This window comes from Chrysochloris asiatica, unplaced genomic scaffold, assembly GCF_000296735.1.
Source record: "Chrysochloris asiatica unplaced genomic scaffold, ChrAsi1.0 scaffold00056, whole genome shotgun sequence".
NCBI classification, from domain to species: Eukaryota; Metazoa; Chordata; class Mammalia; order Afrosoricida; family Chrysochloridae; genus Chrysochloris; species Chrysochloris asiatica.
In genome coordinates, this window is record NW_006408574.1 from 14,396,952 (window position 1) to 14,413,453 (window position 16,502).

General features: G+C 42.2%; 1 protein-coding gene across 5 annotated transcripts in view; it reads right to left on the reverse strand.

The window, feature by feature from the left end:
* Window positions 1-16,502, reverse strand: part of LOC102812524 (receptor-type tyrosine-protein phosphatase delta-like) — a 560,069-nt gene that overhangs the window by 189,315 nt on the left and 354,252 nt on the right. For all 5 annotated transcript variants that reach the window (XM_006863766.1, XM_006863768.1, XM_006863767.1 and 2 more), the window contains 2 exons: window positions 7,855-7,945; window positions 398-607 (listed from right to left, as the gene is read on the reverse strand). In XM_006863766.1, coding sequence (XP_006863828.1) covers window positions 398-607; window positions 7,855-7,945 — 301 coding nt within the window. The remainder of the gene's footprint in view (window positions 1-397; window positions 608-7,854; window positions 7,946-16,502) is intronic.

Sequence of the window (16,502 nt, forward strand, 5' to 3'; positions counted from 1 at the left end):
CAAACCACTAACTATTAAATTAGCAGCTGAACACTTAACCATTATATCCTTTGACACCAAGACTCCTTTGAGATTGGTTGTCATTAAAAAAAAACTATGAGGAAGGAGATTGTGAACATTGGTGGCTATCACCCTGCTTAGATGTATATGATAATATCAAAAGGTCTCCAGGACCTATCAATTTGACAGTCCGTGTAATAGCTGTCTCCCAAATTCCCTGTCATCCTAGACACAGCCTCGTTTGTAATGCAGTCTCAAGATGTCTATTCAATCATGTCCAAAACATAGGCAGCCTGTTATTACATTTAAATTAGTGACAGCTCACGAGAAATCCTAAGGATGGGCTAGTGACAATGTAAAAGAGTACCCAGAGCAGAAGTTACCAGAAGGCACTTACAGATTCTGCGTGCTCCATCACAGCTAACACAAAGAAGACGTATTCTTGACCACTTTGGAGCTGCTTGTTTGTGAATCCACCATAATGTTTGTCGTCCCCCAGCGTGAATTCCGTAGGCAGGACATCAAAGTGAGCAGCAATATATGGCTTTAATTCAACTTCTCTCCCATAACGGATGCTTCTGCGTTTCCTGGAGATCTCCTTAAGCAGCTAAGGTTAAAAAAAAAAAAAAAAGTGCAAAACAAAAAGAGACCTATGAACAACAATAACCCCAATTAATGAGATTTAAATGGTAGGAATGATAGGGCTTGGGAACAATCCAAATACAATTGGTTCACACTTCATGTAGTGTGTCAACATCAATGAATTTCAACTCCCTCGATCATTCAAATGATCCCTCCTGTTAAAAGTAAGACACTGGATTGATACAGCAAGGGCCACACTATAAGCACAGGGCCATTCAAGTCTTTACTGGGTGATCACATGACTGTCCACATGAATGAAATCCTCCCACAGGACAACAGTACATTACAATTCACAGAAGGAAAAACATCAGCTTGATTTATTTAATAAAAGATTGTCATGAATGGAGATTCACTGAACTAGTATGACCTCAGATACAGCCATCTAAACTTTCACATAGGACCAAACTTTAGGAAGGGGTAGTAACATTTAAGGAGCTCTGGTAACATAGTGGTTACAAATCGGGCTGTGAACCTCAGGGTCAGCAGTTCGAAAATACCAGCTGTTCGGTGGGAGAAAGATGAGGCTTTCTGCTCCCATAAAGATTTACAGCCTCGGAAACCCTGTACAGGAGTCGGAACCGACTCCACAGCACATGACAGTAACAATAATAACATTTTAGAAGGCCTGATGGCTGCTCTGCGGGACACAGATGAGGTTTTCTGTGCCGATAAAGATTTGTTGTTAAGTGCCATCGAGTGGACTCTGACTCAGAATGACCTTGTATAGGATCCCCAAGGAGCACCTGGCGAGTATGAACTGCTGACCTTGATTCACAGTCTAGCACTGATCCTACAGAGCCACACCAGGAGTCCTGGAAATCCTATTCAGGGTCGCTATGAGTCGGCACTGACACGGTAGCAGACAGCTGCAAGAGCAGTAATATTTTAATTGTTCTTAGTAACGAGCAATATGTGTTGTAGTTATTAAATGCTGTCGAGTCAGTTCCGACCCATAGCGAGCCTGTGTAGGGATTCCAAGGAGCGACTGGTGAGCTTGAACCATCAACCTTACAGTTCAAATGGCTTTCCAGTCTGGCACATTAACCCACAGTGCCACACCAGGACTCCTTTATATGATATGCTGCTATTAAATGCCATCAAGTCGGTACTGACTCACAGCGACCCTGTAAAGGGTTTATGAGGAGCAGCTAGTGAGCTTGAACCACTGACCTTGTGGTCCAGCACATTAACCCACAGTACCCCCTGAAACAGAATCCAATAAATATTTTAACAGTTGCATACTAAGTAGGTGTCATTGCTCATTTAACGACTTCTGGCTTGACTGGGTTCCCTCGTTAGCTATTTGGAGTGGGTTCCTCACATTTTCTTGTAAACTCAACTTCTCTTGCAGTCAAGTTTGCTGGAGGAGGAGAAAGATCTCGCCAGGTGAGTCACACAATGGATAACTTGTGCACACTCAACCCTTTGGGGATGATTTACGTAGTGGTTATGGATTGGGCTGTGAACCGCAAGGTCAGCAGTTTGAAACTACCAGCTGCTCCGCAGGAGAAAGAGGAGGCTTTCTGCTCCCGTAAAGATTTACAGCCTCGGAAACCCTGTTCAAGGTCGCTATGGGTCAGAACTGATTTGACGGCACTTAACAACAACAACAACAATTAATTATGCATCAATTGGCCAGTACTGATGCAAATCCCAGAGTCCTAGTGTGGCACTGGACCTCAAAGTATGCTTGAACTACAAGGTCAGCGGAGGTTCAAGCTCATCAGCAGTTCCTCTGAAACCCTATACAGGTTTGATATGGGTCAGAATTCACTCAATGGCATTTACCAACAATTTCAAGAAAACACAGATGAAACACTTACGCTCTCAGAATCTAAGTGGCTTTGCCTCAATCTGTATGTAAGAAGAAGAAAACCAAGCAACAATGCTGACGAATGGCAACCCCACGTGTTACAGAATAGGCCTGTTCCATGGGGGTTTCTTGGCTGTGATCTTTAGGGATGCAGCTCACCAGACCTTTCTACCAAGGTGCCACCAGATAGGTTCACATTGTCACATCATTAAGTACAAACCATTTGTTCCACTCAGGGACATTGTTGTTGTTGTTAAATGCCACTAAGGTGGTTCCAACTCATAGTGACCTTGCATAGGGTTTCCAAGGAGCAGATAGTGGATTTGAACTGTTGCCCTTCTGGTTAGGGAGTACAGAGCTTCACCAATGGCACCACACTAGGGACCTTAAGTTGTACATATTTTTTGTGCATCTGCTTTCTTTAATACAGATGAAGTTGTGCCTTGGACTTATTTTTCTTGGATTCTTTTAACAAGCAAATTTAACAAAGAGAAGAACTAAAGAATCCTGACGAAAAAGTTCAATCGCATGTTACGCTTGAAAAGTCATGTCAAAGGTCATTGCTGGTATACAACACATGACGGCAGCCTGTGGCTTTGAGAAGAACAAAAGCATTTCAGATATACTTCTTGTTGTTGTTAAGTGCCACTGAGTTGGTTCCAACCCATAACGACACTGTATAGGATTTCCGAGAAGCGGCTGGTGAGCTTGAACTGCTGACCTTGTGATTCAAACTGACTATGCAGTCGAGCATATTAACCCACAGTGCCACTGGAGGTGGGTTTATTCAAAACATCTTCTATTAGTAGTTTATGTGACTGTGTCCCTTCTTCTACTGCAACTGAGTTTCATTCACGTTCCACATGTAGGCTACTGTCTGTCATTCATCCACTCTGATGTCATTCCCACAATACCATGCTAGGGTTTCTTTGACAGGCTTGAGGAAGTATTTTATAATAAGATATTTCAGTTGTTTGGTGTTCCTTGAATCCAAATCAATCATTCAAGAAGGGCAAACCTGATGCATCAACCTTGACCCTGACCTTTAATGTGCTCTCGTCACTGCGGAGTCCTGAGGTGGCGCTGTGGGTTAATGCTCCAGACTGCAAAGTCGTTTGAACTGCAAGGTCAGCAGTTCAAGCTCACCAGCTGCTCCTTGAAAACCCTATACAGGGTCGCTATGGGTCAGAACAGACTCAATAGCACTTCACAACAACAACAACAATCGTCACTGGGGGGTGCACATCCTGTGTGGTATGCAAACAACTCACAAGTGTTCAGAAAACACCAAAAGTAGCCAATATGGTGAAGCTATGCTATTTTAAGGTCAGCCTTTCAAATACAATGTTGTGAAAAGCTTCTGATATATTACAAGACTTGCCCTGAATTAAGTATCTCATGTTTGGGGAGTTCTTTTGTCCACGATTCATTTTGACTATTAATGTGCGTGCGCTCCCAATCTGACCTTGACAAGAACAGTTTCAGTTTAGGAATTTATCACCTGAAGACTATTTCCAGACAAAGCATAAATGAGATCAGAAAGTAATTTTGAGAGTAACTCTGTTTAGAAGGATCCTTTCCATTTTTTTAAGGGCTTGGGTGAGAGGTATACAGGTGGAAATGCCCTCAAACCACCATTCTATTTCATAATGTGCTTCCAACAATTTGAATTATAGGCATTTTTTTTAATCACTTGATCAAATACATTTAAGAAAGGAATACTGCTCTGTTGAACTTGGCAGTAGCATGCTCTAGATTAAATTACTGTGATGCTTTTATTATCCATGATAGCTAAGAAAGAAAGAAAGACAGAAAAATCTGTCAGGAGGTATCAGAAACCGGGTGAGTAAGCATAAAGGGGGTCGGAGCCTGCTTCCATTTGCTCTGCTCCACAGTAGTTACGAGAGGTACTGGAAACAATTCCAGAAGCTATACCAAGGACTTTCGTCCTTTATCAGAAATAATTTCCATTTTCCAGTCAATGCAGATCTTATTTCTTCCACCATTAATTCTACAATGTGGTCTCAATTATATCAGTAGGAAAAGTGGGAAACAACCCATCCTGACCCAAAAGTTTCAAATTAATAAATGTTCTTTATCAAACTATTATACAGATTAATGCACCACAACTTTGTGGGATGATTAAAATGACCCTCAGTTATGGGACTCAGCAGCACACATCCGGAGAATTTAATTGCAAGGAAGTTCAATGTCATATAGCCCTATACTTTAACCCAGTATCGTTGCTGTATTATGCTGTTTCTGCTGGAGATTAAAACCTGGCTGTAAAAGCAAATCAACTTCCTGTAACTTGCCATCAAATGACTCGAAGGAAAGCTTGATATTTCAGGGTTCTTGATGTTATTTTGGGCTTGGATCTCAATGCCTTCTAACAATATTGTTTTGCTCTAATATTTAGAGAAAGATGCACAGATAATACAAGTAGCTTTTGCACTCTGAATCCAAATGCAACTAAAATGAGATGTTAATCATTCTGTTCCCTAGCTGAGATTTGTTGAAAATGATAAGGAGTATTTCACTAGTATATTCATTATCAAAACCATATCCATTGCCCTCAAGTTGAGTTTGATGCGTGGAGACCGCATATGTTTGCAGAGTTTAACTCTGATCCACAGAGTTTTCTTGACTGAAATCTTTATGGACACAGGCTGCCTGGACTTTCTTCCATGGCACTCCTGGGTGGGTTTGAACAGCCAACCTTCATGTGAATAGTTAAGTACAAACTCTTTGCCACCAGCAGAATTTTTCTCTCATTGCTGTGGTGGTTGATGTTAAGTGCCATCGAGTCAGTTCTGACTCATAGTGACCCTGTAGAGGGTTGGTTTCCAAGGAGCTGCTGGTAGGTTTAATTCTTCAACCTTGTGATTGGCATTTCCTATGCAACACCACCATCATTTCTTGCTTCAAAACGCTTATAAAAGACCAGCTAATCATCTGGGTTAAGTGCTGGGCAAGTAATCATAAGGGTCATATTTCAAACCTGCCAGTTGCTGAGGGAGAGAGATGAGGCTGGCTATTCTGGTAAAGATTTAGAGTCTCCGAAAACCTCAGGGGCAGTTCTGCTCTGTCCTGTGGTGTATCCATGAGGCCAAATTGATGTGATGGCCGTGGATAATCATCTGGCATCCTCAGATGAAGGGTTACTATTCCTCCAGTACCACCGAGTACTGATCTTGTTAGTTTATTATCAACAGAGAACAATTTTTAGGCCTCTAAATTCTTTGGAATACTTGGAAGCTAGGATTGGCCAGAATGCCATCTCTTATACTTTGGACATATTATCAGGAGGGACCAGTCCCTGGAGAAAGATATTATGTTTGGCAAAGTGGAGTGTTGGAGACAAAGAGGAAGACCCCCGAAGAGATGGATTGGCACAGTGGCAGCAGCACTGGGCTCAAACGTAGCAACAACTGTGAGGTTGGTGCAGGACAAGGCAGTGTTTCCTTCTGTTGTGTGCAGGGTCAGTACCAACTCGATGGCACCTAACAACAACACAATAACAACAACAAAATTCTCTGACATGATGAGAGTGGTGTTAGGGAAATTTTACACCATCACCCACAACGTCAGAAAAGGGGGACACGGAAGCACTGGCCTAACCTTCACTCATGTCCCCTTCTTAATGGGATGAAATTGAACTCTGATCAAATGGAGTCGGGGATGATGAACAGCGCTCCTTGGGATGACATCTGTCTGCCTGAGGAAACTGATGGCACACATCTGTCAGATTGCACAGTCTCCTTCGCGCACATGTGCGTGAATTCACTGCCATCTCATGCTAATGCATTTAGGGGTTTCCTCTTTTCCTTGTCCAGTCCACATCAGTTAGAAATGGAGAAAATGTCTAGAAGACCAGATTGGGCTGGGAGGTGCAACACACAACCCAATACATTAAACCTCACAGTTCCCCAAATGGGGGCTGGTGATTTGCCTTATGAACTGACGTGCGATAGCATCAAGGTAAGATACAAGATCGAGCTTGTATTTCAACAGTCTGAACCTCAGCCATGATCCTGCTGTGGCCCTGGTGAGCTGCTTATGGTTCTGGAATACAGGTTTCTTCCCCAGACATGATGCTGATGCTAACTACTATCTAGTAGCCCTGACTCAGGATGCCCGATGCACATTGGAATGAATGCTGTTCATTTGTGAATCACTGTGAACCATGGGGGTTTTCACGGATTGATTTTTGGAAGGCGATTACCAGACCTTTCTTTCTAGTGTATTTGAGTCTGGAAACTCTTCTGAAATATGCTCTTCCTCATAGCAACACACAAGCTTGAGTGTGCATGAGATGCACAGGCTGGGAATCAAACCTATGTCTCCCACGTGGAAGGTAAGACTTCAACTAAGGATCCGTCAATGCCTCACTATCTAGTATAAATCATCTTGTCTAATTCTTTATATTATTTATAACTCCCCCACACAACACAAAACTAAATACTGTTATAAGATTTTGAAATTAAATTCGTAGGATTTTGTGTTTATTTTGTTCTTTGTACTTTATCGATTGTATTGCTCAAAATGTGGACATTTGGTTTGCTTTCTTCCATACTTAAAAGCATTTTGCATTCTGAACACCTATAAGATAAAGAATATGGCAAACATTTGCTAATGGGTAGAATTCTGGGAGCAATCTGTGAAGACCACACAGTAAGTCAAATGGTAAACTCTGATACAAAGGCAATTTAGTGTTTGCACCAACCTTTCAAATCCAGCAGAGAGACCCTGTAAGATGGCTTTGAATTGCTCCCCAGGGTTTCTAAGGAAGTAAATCTTTTATGGAAGCAGACTGCCCTCCTTTTCTCCTTCAGGCTGGTTAGTGAGTTCTAACCACAACCCTTTCAACTGACCTTTTTAACCACTGTACCCCCAGGGCACCTCTATAACAGTCTTGTTGTATTGTGTTGTTAACTGCTGTTGAGTTGGTTCCTACTCAGGTACAGGGTTTTCGAGGAGAAGCGGGTGAGTTTGAACTGCCGACCTTGCAGTAGAGTGCTTATCCTACAGCACCAACCCTCAAATGATGAAATGGATCTTGGAATTCACAGCAATGGTGATGAAGGTCTTGCTGATGAGTCCCTTTACCTCCCTTACCTCTGTACCATGTTTTAAAAGGGGCAAGGAGCAAAATATCAAAGCTATATAAGATTGGACGGATCCTTGGCTTTATTGCAGGCTAATGTGCTTTCATTGAAGCAACAGGATTTTTGTTGGTGCCCCTTGTAATTAACAAACTGTTATTATCACTAAACCATCTGACCAGCCCACAACATGGAAGCCAGCATCTGGTTTAGATGGTGTAAGGGCACTATGGAGGAGGAAGAGGTTTAAATGAACAAAATTATGAATGAAAGACACACAACAAAGAGAGTTACCTCATCTAGTTCCATTTCATCTGGACTCTCCCAGGGCTTGATAAATTTCCCACGAGATTTCTTCAAAGGCACAATTATTATGTAGTAACCTCTGCAAAAGAATGGGCACATGACAGTAAAGTTAATGCTGAGGGAAAAACACATGGTTATAGACTCGTAAGTCTTCCACTAAATGGTGACTGTAGAATGAAGGCAAATTGCAGATATGGAAAGATCTATCTGTTTGCCCCATCAATGAACAAATAAACAACCACACACCTGCTTGGTCCATTTTAGAAAGCAACATGGATAAACATTTATGTGTGACCTCAAATGATCTTAGTAATAAGTGCATGTGGACCTGCTCTTCATTAGGTTTCATAACTGGAGCCGCCAGTTTGTTGGGATCCTGGTGCCGGAAACATTAAAGGCTGGGCTATTGAATATTACCACCACAAACTGCTGGGCCAAATATTTTCTCTGACATTAATTTATAAGAAGAACTATTTGTTGTTACAAAGACATGTATAAGGAAAAAAATGTTCTCAGCACATACAAATATCATATTTCAGTTATTATCCTTATTTATCTACACCTAAAATGCTTTCTATTTGGATAAAACAGTTAACATAAAAAATGTGTTCATAGTCTAACAATACTGTATAAAATAAAACATAAAGGATCCTGTCTGTTTCTACCAATCAAATTACAAAGCTTACAGGAAACACTGGAGAACTTTGGAGATAAATACTTAAGGGTCTTTGAAGTTCTCCATATAATGATATCTATTGGAAGAGACAGGAAAAAAATTGACCAAGTCCTTACATAAAGGTCCACTAAGTAATGTATAAGGAAAATTATTCACAACTACATACAGATGACTTGTAGACTTGCTTTGTGACTTCCTCCTATTAGATCTGTGGTTAGGGACTTCATCCAGACAATCTGTCATGTAGCTAACCAAGGATTCATGAATATGGTGCATGACCAGAGAGCATTTTCTTCTGTTCTACCTACGGTCGCCAGGAATTGGAGCTGACCTAACAGTAACTATTAATAAAATACCAAGATGGTAAACATAATGTGTAATTATTTGTTGTTGTTGTTGTAAGTGCCATTGAGTCGGTTCCAACCCACAGCGACCCTGTATAGAGTTTCCAAGGAGCAGCTGGTGAGCTTGAACCACCGACAATGCAGTCCAAATGACTTTGCAGTCTGGCGTAGTAATTATAGCTAATGTTTATTCATTACTTTCTACTGCCGAAAACCAATCTAAGTCTGAAAATCAGTCAATGAAAATCCTGTGAGTCACATTTGCAACCATGATGGGGTGGCTCTGGACTGGGAAGCATTTTGTTCCACTGTGCCAGGGGTTGCCACGGTCTCAAGTCCGACTCCATGGCAACTATCAAGGGCTTCACAGATTTTATGCTAAATGCATTACTGCCTTCTCCACAATCCTATGAAAACAGATCCCACAAGTATTGCATTGATTTTGACTTGTAGTGGCCCCACAGGACAGTCACACTGCTCCACAGGGTTTTCAGGATTGCAAATCTTTGCTGCAGCAGCCTGCCTCACCTTCTCCCATAGAGCAGCTGGTGGATTTGAACTGCTGACCTTGCAGTTAGCAGCCCAACACTTAACCCACTAAGGTGTCTTCTTTAAAGATCCAAACCAAACCTACTGCCTTCGAGTAGATTCTAACTCATAGTTACCCTATTGGTATATGGTATCAGAGGCTGTCAATATTTACAGGAGCTGAAAGCCTCTCTTTCTCCCTCTGAGTGGCTGGTGTGTTTGAACTGCCAACCTTGTAGTTAGTGGTCCAGTGTTTATCCTAAAGTACAGCCAGGGCTTCTTCTTATAAAGATATTGTTTTGCTGTTATTAAGTGCCTTGAGTAAGTTCCGACTCATAGCATTGATGGGTATGAAATACCCATCTTGAGGTTAGCAGTCCAGTGCTTATCCTACAGTGCCACTAGGCTCCTTCCTACAAAGACAGTGGTGATGGCGATGTGCTGTGGACTTGATTCTGACTCATGTAGACCCTACACAGGGTTTTCCGAGGCTGTAAATCTTTAAGAGAACAAAAAGCCTCATCTTTCTCCCATAGAGCCATCCTGCCGACCTTTTGGTTGCAGCCCAGTTCATAATCTACTACATTACTACATTTCTAGGGATCCTTTCTTATAAAGATAGGTAAAATAACAACAACAGAAAACACAGATGCAGAGAGATCAATATTTGCCCAAGTTAAAATAGATAGTAAGGGGATTCCAGCTCGACAAAGTCTGTCTGAAACTTCACTGAAACTTATTCAGCAAACCAACATATGGGGTGTGTCCAGAAGAGACGCACTGGTTGGAAGTCAAATGCGGACTTCTCTCACCTGAAGTCAGAAAGTCTCTCATGGAACTCACCAATGCCTCACCTTATTTAGAAGGCCAGGGGATTTCAGTTCCCTAAGATGAATGCATAAGAACTAGTCAAGTTTTTTCTTGCTCCTCATTGAGAATTCAAGTCCATGTTGACAATTTAGCCAGGACCCTTTCTTCCACTGTGCTTTGAGCGACTAAATAACGGACACAGAGGACTGCGTTGCTGGCTATTTGCTTCCTTTACTACAAATAATCATGATGACCAAGGAGGGCGAAGAGAAGGAAGCCTTGGAGAGTATGAGAGAGGCCAGCATCTTTTATTTTATTTTATTTTTTAGAAATAGATTGAAGTTTATTGAATACACAAATTTAGCAACACCAGGGCTTCTAATTTCAACTAATGAGTCAGAAATGTTCCATAAATGTCATGGAGAATGACTGCAAACTGAAATGGGGAACTGAGAACCCCCAAGGTGTTAAAAGGGGTTTTAGCTGGGTCAAAGCAAAATAATAAAAGGTCCAAGTGACCATCCCAACATAAAGCATCTTTTACTTTATGATCCAGACTCAGCTTCCTCCTCTCTTCTGGTTTTCTCACCACTTGATGATGGATTTGCCAAACAAGTCCATCATGTGAAATGAGCATGGAAAAACTGACAGAGGCGGCAACTGGGTGTTCGCAGTAACACTGCAGATGCACTTGATAAACACTTGTCAAGGGTCTTCTTGCATATCAATACCAATAGCTCAAAGTCAGGAGAGCCTCTCTTTCACCCAAGGTAATGATACTGCACATTAACAAAGAGATCCCAGTGTCTCATGCACAATCTACTAAATCAAGGTTAAGTTGATGGCTTCTATTCATTTTTCTTCTGCGTCCATACGTGGCATTGCCATTTTTGTTCTCAATAAAAGAAGTCATTATTTCTTCTGCAACACTCCCCCAACTGCTCATTTGCGACTGAGGTAAGAACTGAACAGGCTCCCCCACAGCAATTAATTAGCAGTGTGACCTTAGAGCAGTGAAAACTCCAGATTATATATAGAGCGTCTTAGTGATACACAGCCAGGCACCACGGTGTTGGCTCCTCCTCATGGGTCTCTTATGTACCTCAGCACACAGTGTTGCCCAGCCCTGCATCATCCTCACACTTGTTGGCATGTCTGAGTTCAGCTTTTGCAGCTATTGTGCCAAGCCATTGTATCCAAGGTCACTAACCCTTACTGGTTAGTCCCTAATTCACCAAATGACATCCTCCACCAGCAATCAATCCCTTCTGATGACATGTCTAAAGCAAATGACACAGACAATGCACTGTGTGGTCCATAAGGCTTGATTTTACTGGCTATGTTTCCAAGGTAAATCACCAGATCTTTCTTCCTGGTCTGCCTTAATTTAGAGGCTTCACTGAAATTTATCCACCATGGGTGACCCTGCCTGAAAGTACCAGCGGCACAGCTTCCAGCATCACAGTGACATGCAAGCCACCACAGTACAACAAACTGACAGATGGGTTAGGTCTAAATCAGTACATTTCTACAGTGTTCTCAGAAACACTGCTTTTGTGAACAGTATGGTTTTGCCCTAAGTGAAATTTACCTTTTCTCAGAGGACACTGGTTCCATTCCAAGCCTTCTCATGTGGTATCTGCTTCTGTACCCCTCTGCCCCACCAGGAACCTCAGAGTCAGGGATTGGGTTTCCCTATTGCCTGGCTTCCCATTGCCTCTTGCTGGCATGGATTCTCCACTCTCTTGCCAAAAACATACCACCAGCACACCCTTCGTGTTTTGAAGCCCATGCAATTCTCTTCCTGATTTTAGCCATCAAAAATCAATCAACCTCCTACTATCTATTTTCTCTCAGGAAGATTTCCCCCCCAGTGTTCAGGGTCCTCCTTTTATACCTCCTTTTACACAGTGAGTGCCATCATCCTCAGTGATTTCAACTTTCTGTGGTCTAGCTCGACCACAACTCAAGACTTTAAAAGAATCTCACTCTTCTTTTCAAAAGCCTACACCCTCCATTCTACCTTAGCTGAAAGCCATGGTTCCTGTTCTCTGTCCCTGAATTTGCTGAATGCAGGACAGACAGAAATATGCTATTAATGGATGACCTACACACCTAAACAAGCCTTCAACACTGATTGGCAACCACATCACAACATCCCCAGTTACCAAATACTTCCATTTTCTACAATAACTTTTTAATTCTTTCTCTTTGAGTCTCAGGTCTCAGACCTTTTATACCTTCCCATTAGAAGATGGCCTATTTCTTACTTAACAATGGTGGTGGTCATGGTGGTGGTGGTGTGCCAGGAATTGGTTCTGTCATAGCAACTCAAAGCTGTAGATCATTACAGGAGCAGAAAACCTCATCTTCCTCCCTTGGAATGGCTGGTAGTTTCAAACTGCTGACTCTGAGGTTAGCAGTCTGAGCCGGAACCCCTACGCTACCAGAGCTTCTTATATAACAATAATCCCCACCAAAAATAAGAACCTTCACACCAGAATTCCTCATCATCTGTCTAGCAACCTTCCAGCCAACCTCTATCTGTTGGTACAGTAGAAGAGTTGCGTCTATTTTTGAGGCTCATATCTATTCCAGAGGTAGTTGTCGTCATCTCAATTTCTTAGGAGCTTTGCCATGTACTAACTGTATCTCACCTACAACCCTTTCTTTCAACATTCCAAAAAGTTCTGTGTTCTTGCTGTATATGGTGCTGTAGGATCAGCACTGGACTTTGAACCACAAGGTTGGTAATTCAAATCCACCAGCTGTGCTTGGAAACACTATACAAGGTTGCTAAAAGTCGTTGTTTAGGGCTGACTCAGCGGTACTTAATAACAGTTTTCTAATACAGTTGACCCTTGAACAATGCAGGGGCTAGAGGTGCCGACTCCCCACTTAGAAGAAAACCTGTCTATAATTTATAATTGACCCCGAATAATAAGGGTTTGAACTGAGCAGCTCAGTTTATACATGGATTTACTGCCACTGAGATGAGCTCAAAGTGTTGCCAGTATCCACTTAAAACGCGGTGTGACGTGCAGTTCGCCCACATGGGCAGTAACTGCAGAGATGGACTGCTCACACAGGGCAAAGCAGCTTCACAAGGTATTTGTATTTTATTGTGAATTGGGTGAAGATCTTCAAAGCAGATCTTCCATTCAACCATTTATAGACATCTTCCAAGATCAACCAGCTTGCCATTCAACCATTTATAGACATTTTGTTTCATGTCACTGACTGTAATCCCCCCAAAACATTGATCTACTGTTTCCCTGTGGTTCCCACTTCCCTTCCTCCTGCTTTCCTAACCTCGCCTGCCTTTGGAATCTTGTCCTGGGACAATGCTGCCCTCTAGATCTCCAATGGCTGACTGGTCTAAGTCATGTGTACCTCTAAGTGCTTTTGTTGACTTTATAGACTTACTTGTCTATTGTTTAGCTGACATTTGAGTGACAGAGGGGAGTTCCATTTCAGACGTGAAGGAAGATTTAAGGGCCACAGATTCCAGGGTCCCACCTGTGACTATGTGAGTAGTAACGTGGCTCTAGGCTCCAGCTTTCATGAAATGAATCATACGGTCTTACTCCCATGTAGGTGGGGGAGTGGGGGGAGGAGGTATGAAGTAGCAGGCTTTCAGTTAACGCCTGAACACAAATACTTCCTCTCCAGTGTGCTTTAGACAGACACCTGATAACTCAGTTCTTTGGCCACTGAAAAGGAAGAGAAGGTGAGGCACATGGCTCTCTTCAATCAGGTGGTCACAACATTGGGGCAGGGGGCACTTCTCCATGAGAAACTCCACCTCCCAAATAAGCTCATGAAGCTTCTCCTCCTTTCTGTAAATCAGAAAAACCTGCACAAGTGTCCGGCTTACAGAATATGGAACTTTTCACCTCAACTGTTTGTTTCTTTCCCAGCGTGGTGATGATTCTTAGTCATATCTTTTGGAACACTAAGGAAGATAAGGTGATTCAGATAGGAGGGAAACAGGGAGCTATTATGTGCCTTACAAATTCACATCAGTCCGTCATGTGAACCAAAAGAACTTGTTTGAAACGAAAAAAAAAAAAAAATGATTTTGGGGCTCGACCAGCTTTGCAAATGGATAAAATAAGACTCTACAATCAGCTCTGCCTGTCTTTCTTAAGTCTGGAGTTTAGGCTTCGAACATTTTTCTCATCACCGATTTTAGCCATTAAACTAATGGGAAAATAAATAACTCCAGAATCAATATATCTGAAAAACCCTAACTACTTAAAAAGTCAGCTGTGTTTCCCCAGTATATTAGATTTAATTAGATAAGTTAAATCTAACCTTCAGAATTTTAATTATATTAAGCAAAGTTTTACTAATTTTATTTAATATGTTATCACCAAGAGACCGGGGTTCATGTAATTATCTGGAAAGGCAAGCCCTCCTTCCATAGGCGTCACTCCAATGCAGCCAGGCTTTTGGTATTAGGTCTGTACTAGCATTCTCAGGGTCCTGGTGTGGGATTAGAGGAGAAGCAGTGGTCTGCTAGCCTATGTTTGGTAGTTCAAACCCACCAGCTGTTCCTCAGAAGTCCTATAAAGGGTCAACGGCACTAAACAACATCAACTTGAGCATTCTCAGGAGCCCTGGTGGCACAGAGGTTAAGCTCTTGGCATGCTAACTGAAAAGTTGGCAGCTTGAGCCCACAAGTTGCTGCGCAGGAGAAAGACATGGTCATCTGCTTCCACAAAGACTGGCAGGCTTAGAAACCCGATGAGGCCGTTCTACTCATTCCTATAGGGTCGCTATGAGTTGGAACCAATGTGACAGCACTGAGTTTGGTTTCGGTTGTTTTCAAACTGGCTGTTTAACTGGGATGTTAAGATCTGTCTTAGAGATAAGTGACAGATGCCATGCCTTGCGTTATTTGTATATATGTGTAGACTTACACAACTATACATAATTATTATTATGTTGTTGTTAAGTGCTTTCAAGTCAGTTCTGACTCATAGCAACACTATATAGGCTTTCTGAGGAGCTGGGGAGCTTGAACCACTGACTTTGTGGTTCAAACCGACCTTGCAGTGCAAGGCATTAACACACAGGGCCACACCAGTCAGGGCTCCAATGTAATTACAGATGCAGTTGCATGAGATGATATTATTCTAAATCAAATTAATTATCCATAGAAAAACTAAAGCAGGTTGAATGATTCCTCTAGCTTTTGTATCTAAATCAAGGCTATGACTTTTTTCTGTTTTTTTTTTTTTTGGTTCCTTGGTGGATATTGCAAAGGTTAAATAAAAGGGAGTTTTGAGTCCACCCCAAAAGTGCCTCAGGGGAGGCAGGGCTTGATGGTGGATAGGGTAGAGGGGCAGTGAAGTACGCCATCAGCAATACCACATAACACCAGGCAAAGAGGGTTCACGACAGAGCTCCAAAACTCTGAACCACATATCTAGGAATATTTTAAAGTTTGAAGGCTTATAGCTGGTAGAACTAGTAGCAGAAGAAATAGCGAACTTTTGAGTCTTCTGGGATCAGCCATCCGGGGCCAACAACTTGAGTGAGACCAAAGAGCAAGACCAACTTGGGGAGCATACCCACCATGGAATAACGATGTGGCAACCTTGGAGCAAAGGTGGACAACACACTTTGTCGGTTTGGCTATGTTCTGATTTTAAAATTTATTTATTTTTTATTTTTTTGGTATCTGTTCATTGCCCCCACCCCACTGTTTGTGTACCTCCATTCTGGTGACTAGACGGGGAGCATGAGTGAAAGGGCACTCCCCACCCCTACCACTGGTGGGTTCTTCTGCCATGCATGCGCACAGATAATCTCAGCCCAAGAGCCGGCCCTGAACTTTTTTTTAATAGGGGAAAGGCCAGAAAAAGGGGTGGGGAGAGGGCGAGATTGTTTAAAAACAAAACAGGTGGAAAATTACATTAAATCCTGAGGTACACCAGGCAAATATACCTATGTCACCACTCCTATTCAATATTGTGCTGGAAGTCTTAGCAAGAGCTATATGGCAAGACAGGGAAATTAAAGGCATCCAAATTGGCAACTGGATCACAGCAACTCACAAGCCACCACTTGTCTATCAATTTGTCGTACTGTGGTGGTTTGTGAGTTGCTGTGATTCTGAAAGTTATACCACAGGTATTTTAAATACTAGCAGAGTCATCCATAGCAGACAGGTTTCAGATAAGCTTCCAGATGAAGACAGACTAGGAATAAGGAATGACGAACTACTTCCGAATATTTAGTCACTGAAAACCTTATGAATAGCAGAGAAA